Below are 9,523 nucleotides of genomic sequence, written 5' to 3'. Positions count from 1 at the left end.
TGTAATGCCGCTAAAGAGTTGGCGGATAAGCATTCTTTGGTTTTCTTGGCCGCCCTCGCCCTGTCATGGGCAAATCAATGCGCGCTTCCGGTTGGTGAGGCTGGGAGCGAGTGTCCTCCAACCCGCCACTGTCGCAAGATGGCCCTCGGAGTGCACATGGCACCTTTAGAAACGCTGGGCTCGGTTAAACAATCCAAAAAAATAAATAAAGTCGAAATCAAAATCAACGTCTTGTGTGTGCTATTGTTTATATAAGCTGATTTTGCAACGGTATCATCCTTTTCTGCTCAAAAAAAACAGCCAAATTTAAAGGTTGCTGCACGCATTTTTGTCAAATTAGTTCTCAAAACGGGAAGTTGTTGATTAGAATCCATTTTACTTCAGAATATGTGAAGCTACAGTAATGTGTTAAGGGGTCTTTCCATAGCACACTGTATATACTGTTTTGCAACACGTTTTAGCCTGGAATCCTTAATTAAGGGACTATTAAATATTTATGGAGAGGTGGAGACCACAGCTGGCCCCTGTATAGTTTTTCCTTGTGTAGTGGCGTCGTCTGCTGGACACTCATGGCAATTACACGGGCGGTGATTACAATTGTTGGTTTTCATTATCTTCAGAATATTATTTTATTGATGCGCTTTCAAAATAATCAAACACTTGGGAAGTACGACAAACACCGTTGGAAGAGTCACAGCTGGATCACTCTGCTGCAGCCAGTGGAGTTACAAGATTTTGATTATTTTACCACATGAAATCAGTATCGTTAACGTTCTTATAATAGTAACATGCACAATGGGAACACCTGCTCTGTTATTGTTCAAAATTTTAACTTGGAACATGAGACAATCCTAAATAAAGACGTTAAATTTTTGACGTAGTCTCTTCCATCCATCGTACATCAACTTTTACACCCCCCCTCTCTCTCATTGCCTCTTGCAAACTTTTACTATTTCTAGCCTTTGGCCAACTCTTGTACATTTGTTGAATGATTTGTGATCTGATTTCTGTTTTTTAAGGTATAATCTCATAAAACTTAATATATCCCTGACACTTATGACTTTGGCAGTTTGTAGAGTTATGAAATCAAATCTACACCCCAAACTTCATCAAAATGAGCCTTTCAGTACACTTAAAAACCAATGGGGCATGCTGCATTCCCCAGAATATTTGCATATTCCATTTTAGATAAGTATCACAATAAAGTCAGAATGTCAATACATAGTTGTATAGGAAAATATCCAGCCTGTGTTTTGTGTTTCCTTGGTGTGATTCCAAGACTGTTCTCACACTTCTTGGCAGCTCCCTGTGAGTAAGCTGCGAGGTTCATTAGAGGCGACGTGATGAATATTTGCAGATGTTTTGAGCAGAACTGCCTCCTGCTCCTGCCAAACTCAAAGCAAGACTGACAAACACCCAGAATAAAGACAGTCGTGCATCTGCGCATAAATTTCCAGACCAAAATAGTTTACATGAAAGCAGTGTGGAGGGAAATGCGGGAACGTCAATTCGTATCATCGTCTGGTTGATTCGGTCTGTCAGGAAACCAAAACATGAGACAAATCTGTACACGTGGTCATCAGAGTTACATCTATGTCCACAAAGAAACTGTCAGATCCACACCTGGCACGTGTCAGCATGTGTGTGTGGTAGCCGTGGTCGGCTGTTAACAACGTGATAGGTGCTGTTATTGCCTGGATGGTGGGATAAACTCTCCTTTCAGACATGAAAAGGTGCTGGTTAAGTGGGTCCATCCCACGCTGATGAGTTTAAGGCAGCCATGAGGTCAGCGAGTCCCCACAGACAGACTTTACAATGAGATTACAAGATTACACAGAGTGAGGACATGTGTTCTCAGGCCATAATTTGATTAAAACTCCCACTGAAGAGCGCGCCACTGCTCACGTACCATATGCAAATATCAAGCACTGGTGTTTGCGCAAGAAAAAAACTGATTTTGTTTCATTCACCACCCTCTCAGGGAAAACTGATTGATTATAGTCTAGAACCAAAACAGAACCCTCCCCTGTTCACACGCAGTAATGAGGTTTGTGATAATATCATCTGATAAGCATGAGTGCAAGCCAAAGATTTCACATGGGTCGGCTCACACACTCATGCAAATCAGCCCTTTTGCAGCTGCCACACTGTACACACACATGCAAAAGTGCCGTCACATGACTGGGCTGGGCCTGGAGGTGTGGCGGGGTTAGGCTCTTCTTCTGAACGGGGATTAGAGAGGAAGACACCCTCGCTCTTCTTCACCTTTTCTCCTCCAGCGACTAGACCAGAAAAGCCAGGAGAGGATGGGAGGACACAGCAGAAAGAGGTAAGCGTGTGAGATGTGGATACATTATGGGACGTTTGGGAAGCTCGTTGACGTGGAGACACTGAAAGGCATTAATCCCTCTTACTCAACCAACTGCTAAGCTTACTGGAGACGAGCATTACTGCATTAACAACATGGCTGAAGGCAGACAGGCCTGCATGGCAGACACAGCTCAGCTGTCTGTTGACTCTTTAGGGGGTGTAGACCATGCGCTTTTGAAATGATGCCTTTATATTTAACGGAACGGTTTTATCTTTATGTATACGACTGGAGTGGTTTAGATTTTATTTTAAATAGACTGGAATACTTTCATTCATAACTTAAATTCTTTTATGTTTTTGATATATTTCCTGTTAAATCTAGCAGTTGCCATTCTTTGTACTGCATCTTGTGAAAGCAATGGGATTTAAGATCTGTATACTTATTTCTTTTTTATATTTATTTGAATATAAATAAATATCTTAGATAGAACAGTCATGAATGCAGCATGTACAAATGTAAAAAATCATAATGACGCTTGCCTGTAGATTGTATGAATTCTAATTATTTCGTTGTTTAATAAATGATAAAACTGAGACTGTGACAGAAATTGAAATGTGAAGGAAAAGTCTGAATAACATTTTCTGAGTTATTTTTCATCGAGTAACTATTTAAATAATTTTTCAGAAAAAAATCATCAGTTCAACATTTTAACGGATGGTCTGATGTAGTTTGTTCGTTTGATGTTGGCAAAGTTCTGAAAGTATTTTAATAGATTTTTCAGGAAATGACCTCGTTCAATTTTAGCGACGTTCCGGATTCCGGAGGGACTTTTGATTTTCCGAAGATCAAAGTCGTGGAACTTTGATCTTAGAGCAACTACCTCTCCTTACATCTTATTACTCCTGCCTATATAAAAATAAATATTAGGCGGATCTTTGCGGTCAGAAAAAGATATCATTTTCTCCATTGATCCTTCTCTGCTCCTACAGAGATGAGTGGACATTAAAGATGCTTTGAGCCACGTATTTTTGCACCTTTACGCGTAAGTCCGATCCATGAAATGTGAGCTGTGAGCGCTTATGAAAGGGTTTATTGGCATGCTGCCCGTGTAAATGCGAATGTTTGTAGCATTTATTAGCACGCTGCTGCTAACCTCGGGCTGAGATCGTTTAAGTAGTCTAAAGATCGCTCCTGTTGACACAGAAAGTGAAGTTAAGAACAGAAGTTAAGTCGAGCAGAAGCAGGCGACAGTTCGGTGATTTAGGACGCGGCAAAGCTGCAGTCAGGGGTCATGTTGGGTGACAATCAAGCGATTTGATTACTGTCCTGTGGAACTGATTAAACCTCTGGTCAGCTACAACTAGCGTGTAGTTACGAGAGTCAACTTTTTCCCTGTTTTTTCTATTTTTAAAGGCGCACCAAGTTCACACCAAGAAAGTTGAATATGTTCAGATTCAGTTGTGTTTTTTTTATGGCGCTGCAATATTTTCCTGCACTGCATTGACCAAAGGCAACTCAATATGGGGGAGACACACGTGGTCTGCAGCTGTGAGACCTTTGATGGCTGCACCCACCCTCAGGGCTGGGGCAAATCCTGCCTTTTTCAAACTCAAGTGTTTCTGATTGTTTAGCAAGTCCACCTGACAACGGGGACGCCATCAGAGTATCACAGGAGCATTGCGAGATCCATCGAGGGCCCCTCCAGATGGAGGAGCAGGTGAATCCGTTGGAGAGAGACCACACTGTGGCTGTGGTCCTGCCGGGGGGGCTGGAGAAGAACGCCACTGTGCACGGAAGGTGGGGTGCTTTTAAGTTTTCTAGTGTGTTCTAAAATTCATCATTCTTTAATTTAAGATTTTACTGCCAATATTTGATTATTTTGCATCATAAAAAAAGGTTGATTTCCTCATAAACTTGCAGCTTCATGCCCCCAATAACAGAGCTCTGGTGAATTTCACATCTCAAACACATTTTATTGCCCTTTTTTATTTTCTTCTGCTCACAGCAAACCGGTGATGGACTTACTGGTGACCCTTTGTGCGAGCTACCACATGAACCCATCAGGCTACACTGTTGAAGTTCTCTCAGCCAACAAGAACACCATTAGCTTCAAACCTAACTCTCCCATTGGCTCGCTGGAAGTGGAGAAGATAGTCCTGAAGCCCAGAGAGGTGGAGGAGAAGATCAGGAGGCCGTACATGCCCGAGGTGAGAACAATAATATGCAAAGCCAATTCTATCAAAGTCCACATCTCCCTAACTAATGGAACATGGTGAAGTAATGAGATCTTCAACCTGCAGGCGTCCGTTCGCCTTCTCGTCAACTACAACAAGGCCCATAAAACGGTGGTGCGCGTGAGTCCTACGGAGCCGCTGGAGCTGCTGCTGCCTGTCATCTGTGACAAATGTGAGTTTAGCGTCCAAACAACCGTCTTACTGAGAGATGCTGGATCCGACGAGCCGCTCGACACCACCAAGACTTTGAACGAGCTCGGACTGAGGGAACTGTTCGCCAAAGACACAGAGGCCAGGGAGCCCGTAGATCTCCAACACCGAGCGGCGACGCCTGAAGCAGGTGAGCGTCTGTCTGTGAGCAACTACACACATAAGGATTTTATAAATCTTTGATTTTTTTTCTTTATCCATTAGAGGCCCCACACCTGAAGGTAAAAAATCCGTTTTGCTCGTACTGTGTGTTGCGCTCTGATGATCTCAACACACCACACAAAGGTTCTGTCCCACCGCTGATCTAGAATCTCGTCCTCCAAGCCAGAAATCTCATGGATAAACCTGATAATATTGTAAGATAATCAGGCGTTTGAAGGGGGAAAATTGTGACAAAAACGACCTGATTTTGATTACGTGTCCCACTTTAGCTGTTGAATGAATGAAGAGTTGAGTCTGGAATCTAGAATATAATTTACTGTCCTATCGCTCCTGATTGTGCCATCATTTCCTCTTGAACAGCTATGACGCCAACGAAGGTGGTCTTACCTCCTCCAGCAGAGGGTAACTCCTTCACATGCACTCCTTCAGAATCCTTCATTACATCTGCAGGCCGGCACATTTATCATTCTGTGTCTCTGCTTCTGTAGAGCTGCCAAAAGGGGAGAGGAAACACAAGAAGAACACTGGATTCCTCAGCTTATTCAGAAAAGGGAAGAAGAAAGCTGAACCAGTGCGTCCTGCAGATGTTACCAGAATCCCACTTTTTATTAGCGACTTTATTAATTGCTCAAACATCCCTTTTCCTGATAGGAAGGAGCGCTAAGCGCCCCGGTTTCTCCATCTCTTGCCAAACAAGGGGCCACCGGTGTAAACGCCGAGGCCACTTCCTGTTCCTACACCCCCGCAGACGCGCTGAAGAAGAGACGTGCTCCCCAGCCGCCCATGGCCGCGTCGCAGAGCGTCCCCACCAGCCTCGGCACCTGTCACCTCAGAGCGCCGCAGGTTGGTGGGCACATTCCCGACTCCGGTGGCGGCTGTGACCGCAGCACTAACGGTCCGCATGTTCTGTGCTCTATACCTCTTTGTGTAGAGATCATCTGCAGAGTCCACTTTAAGAAGACTAAAACGGCAAGCTCCGCCCCCTCCCCGGGCAAACCTGAATCAGACGAGCTCCGAGGTTGAAGGTAAAACCGAACTCTGCTGAGCACGCGAGTGATGATGCATCAAAGCATGTGATGCGTTTTAATCGTTTCCATTCGGTCAGCACGGGTTTAACGTGGGGGGGGGGTCCCTCCGGAGAGGTTTCTGTTTTTGAGTCAGAAGCCGCAGCTGAGCTGAAACAGGCTGCTACGATTATTCCCCAAATTGACCTTTTCCAGTAAAAAAAAAAAGAAAAAAGGTTTGAGCTGCCAGATCCTCCGGTGGCTGCAGTGCAAGGTCAAGAGAGATTGGAGTTAAATCAAGATTAAAATGTCAAAGTGAGCGCCATCAAATGGAAGATTTAGCCACTAAATCCAGCACAAAAAAGGCAGCCTTTATCAGTCAGAATAGTCTGACCCCGTTCAGGGCAATTAATGTGCCCCTTGTGCGCAGAACACGTCAGCTTCAGCCTGTTCAGATAAATCCGCCTATTGTCCGGATTGGATTTTCCTGTCTGCGTGACGTGCTTTTACTACCTCCACTTGTGGTGCCATTTCCACCCATTTCTGTTATTGTTGAAGGCCTCTGATTATCTGTGCTCCTCGGAATGTTCAGTTTGTTCTATCTCAGTTGCATTCAGCAGTCTGGCTGCCTAGCTTGTTGTTGTCGGGAGCAACCTTCAGCTGACTCAGTGTTAGCTTGAGGCTGAGAGAACACTCCTGCAACGGTGACAATGTTCTTCACGGTCTCCTCCTTTATTTACATAATCATCCTGTTGGAATTAGAGCTGCAGGAGAACAAACACCCTGCGTGTGTGTGTGTGTGTGTGTGTGTGTGTGTTGCTGCACTAAAGCTGAGCTCTCTGTCTTCACTGCTTCCAGACTCTGTTTCCTGGTGACTGAGACCTGCTGCCACCGCTGCTGCTGTCTGTTTTTCCTCTCCTCCCATCACCTTTATTCCTCCTCCTCTCCGGCTTCCTCTGGCCTCTACCCGCTTGCCTTTTCCTGGCTTTTATACAGACGCACGTCTGTATAAATTGCATTTAAATGCAATTAGTTTTGCTTTTCTATTCTATTTTAATTTTCTGTTTTTTTGTGCGCAAGAGCAGCAGTTCTGTAACTTTACTTTTTTGGGTGTTTTCTTTGTGGATTTATTAGTTTGTAGTTCATTGCTGTGCCTTTTTTTTTTTTTTTTAACTTATTTTCTTTATAGATAAAATAATAAATGTTCTTTACGCATGCTTCGATTTTATCCTGCCGCTTTTTTATTCATATTTACGTTGTGTTGGTGGTTTTCAATATTCCTGAAAAGTTTTAATAAAAAGTAACATTTTACACATCTATTTTTTCATGATTATTTTCTTATTGTAGTTGTTCAATTAAAATTCATTCAATTATATTGATTTACATTGAAAATGAGCTTTTTTGCCTCCCATGTTACTGAGACTTTTCTGTTTTTCTGGGAACTTTAGACTCGTTGAGCACTGTGGAGGAGCAGCAGGAATGTGAAGAGTCCATCTCCTTAAACCTCACGCCATCGCCGCCCCAGTCTTCACCGGAGCTACGCCAGCCACGCTTCTCCTCATCTTCAACACTCAGCAGTCTCCACGATATGGTCCATCCTTATCTGCCTTTGTTTGAAGGGAAGGATTTGTCTGACGCCCGCTCGGCTCTTGCCAAAGTTCTGACCTCCTCGGTTTCCAGAGGAGCTTTGGTCAGACGCCTGAGAATTTCTGGGATGCCAAAGTCCTGCCGTGGCTCCACGTTGACGCCTGAGACTCCTAAGTGTTCAGGTGATGGAGGCACCTGGGCAGATCTTGAATCTGTTCCATCATGCAGCCTCCCCATTCAACCTGAGTGGGAGGAGCCCATACATAGGGTTTCTATGACAACATTCAAAGGTGTGCCCAGTAAGCCCACTGTTTCAGAACCTCCTGCAGAGGTTCCAGATCAGATTAAAGTGGAAAATGAGCCTGGAGTTGAGCCTGACCCAGAGACAGACAGTGAATTGCAGACAGAGGAGGATCTGCCTGGTTGGTCAAGTGCGGAACCCTGTTCTCCGGCGGATCCGGGATCCGACAGGCTGCCCTCCCTCCCTCCTTCACCTGATTTAGAGAGTCACGTTTGTCCTGACTCACCTCTGACTGAGGAGGAGGAGAAGGAGGAGGAGAAGGAGGAGGAGAAGGAAGAGGAGGAGAAGGAGGAGGAGAAGGAAGAGGAGGAGGAGGAGGATGGACCTGAAGTGATACCCGTGGATTCGTCTGAGGGTGATGATGGGGAACCTCTAACTGAAGGACAGATCAACTCAGAGGAGCAGAAAGAAGTTCCCCAGAGCCCCACACAGTTGGGAAGCACAGAAATGGGCCCATGTGGTCCAAACACTGATGAGACTGGGGCGGAAGGAGAGGTTCTGCAGGATGAAGCAGTAGATCACAAAGTTGACCAGGAGGTTGAGGACGATGCGTTCCCTCCCCCTCCGTCACCTGTGTTCTTTACTGAAGACACAAACATCCTCAGTGAGGTTGAAGGAGAACCTCAGGCTTCCTGTTTACCTTCATCTTCTCACCCGTCAAGCCCTGCCTCCAGTGGACCAGATGGCGGACCTGGCCAGGACCTCCAGTTGGGGCCTCAGCTGCCCGAGCCTGCTCCAGAACCTTTGGACAAGACAAACGCGGCACCCTCCAGATTTGCAGAAGCAGTGGCACTGGCCGTGCAGAAGTCCCGCCTCCAGCAGCAGGGCAAAGGTCTGGGTCCTCAGGCCAGCAGCAGGCCACGCAGCAACCTCCCCTCTACCTCTGTATAACACTTCAGTGAGTACACAGCTGGAACTGTGCACACATGGCCTTTACATGTCCCGCCTATAGAAAATGGACTGTAAACATTTTTGTTTTTGTTTGCTCTGTTTGTCCTCGCAGGTGCCTGACCGTTGTCTTCAGTTCTTGACCCTGAGCTGAGCTGGTCCAGGACACCCAGACCCTATTATTGAGTTTCAGCTATCTTACCACAGATCAGGTGAACAATTTCCACACAAACTGCATCAGTTTTACGACGAAAATCCGTTCTTGATTTTTCTAGTACAGTATGTTGTTGGACTTTATGCTCGCAAAATGAACATAAACACTTTTGTTCTGATGTAAGCCAAAGAAATTGGGCAGAGCTGTGGAAGATATTTTGTCCTTTTTGTTTGTTTGTTTTTTGTTTTCATTTACTCTGTGCCAAAGAGACATCACTGGGATGTAGAATATATTGTATAAAAATGAAATTCTGTTGAATTAATTCTTACTTATCTTGATGTTTTAAGACTTGAAAAATGCATTAAAAATTGTCCACGGTTCAGACATTTCTGCCTGTCGGCCAACAGGTGGCAGTAGAGCGTCGCTTTTAATAGCAGGCCAACATGCATTAAGTATGTTGAATGCAGAAATTTTTATAGCAATTCTAAAGGTAAATTTGTGTTTGTAGTTAACATAAATTAACGAATCAATGGAATTCATTTTTTAAAAATGTTAAAAAATAATAATTATTCTTTGAAAATCTCTATATTCCCAAAAATTTTTCACAGAAAGAACCTATATAAAATACTTAATGTAGACTAAGTTTTCTAGCAAAAAAACCCATCCTTGTTA

At 44.4% G+C, this 9,523-nt stretch overlaps 1 protein-coding gene across 2 annotated transcripts; it reads left to right on the top strand.

The window, feature by feature from the left end:
* The first annotated feature begins 2,232 nt into the window (after window positions 1-2,232).
* On the top strand, window positions 2,233-9,231 carry LOC105416771 (cordon-bleu protein-like 1). 2 transcript variants are annotated; one of them, XM_011606218.2, is made up of 10 exons: window positions 2,233-2,329; window positions 3,943-4,108; window positions 4,317-4,518; window positions 4,612-4,885; window positions 5,278-5,319; window positions 5,406-5,488; window positions 5,569-5,760; window positions 5,849-5,942; window positions 7,370-8,707; window positions 8,813-9,231. In XM_011606218.2, exons 2-9 carry the CDS (start codon window positions 4,017-4,019, stop codon window positions 8,698-8,700), a joined length of 2,310 nt encoding a protein of 769 aa, XP_011604520.2. In that variant the 5' UTR covers window positions 2,233-2,329; window positions 3,943-4,016; the 3' UTR covers window positions 8,701-8,707; window positions 8,813-9,231. The 2 variants fall into 2 exon arrangements, with proteins under 2 accessions (XP_011604520.2, XP_011604518.2); XM_011606216.2 differs by lacking the exon at window positions 2,233-2,329 and adding an exon at window positions 3,117-3,353.
* Window positions 9,232-9,523: the final 292 nt, after the last annotated feature.

Source organism: Takifugu rubripes, chromosome 8 (assembly GCF_901000725.2).
Source record: "Takifugu rubripes chromosome 8, fTakRub1.2, whole genome shotgun sequence".
In the NCBI taxonomy this organism is placed as follows: domain Eukaryota; kingdom Metazoa; phylum Chordata; class Actinopteri; order Tetraodontiformes; family Tetraodontidae; genus Takifugu; species Takifugu rubripes.
Note: the sequence above shows the minus strand (reverse complement) of the source record. Positions and strands in the feature narration are given on the sequence as shown.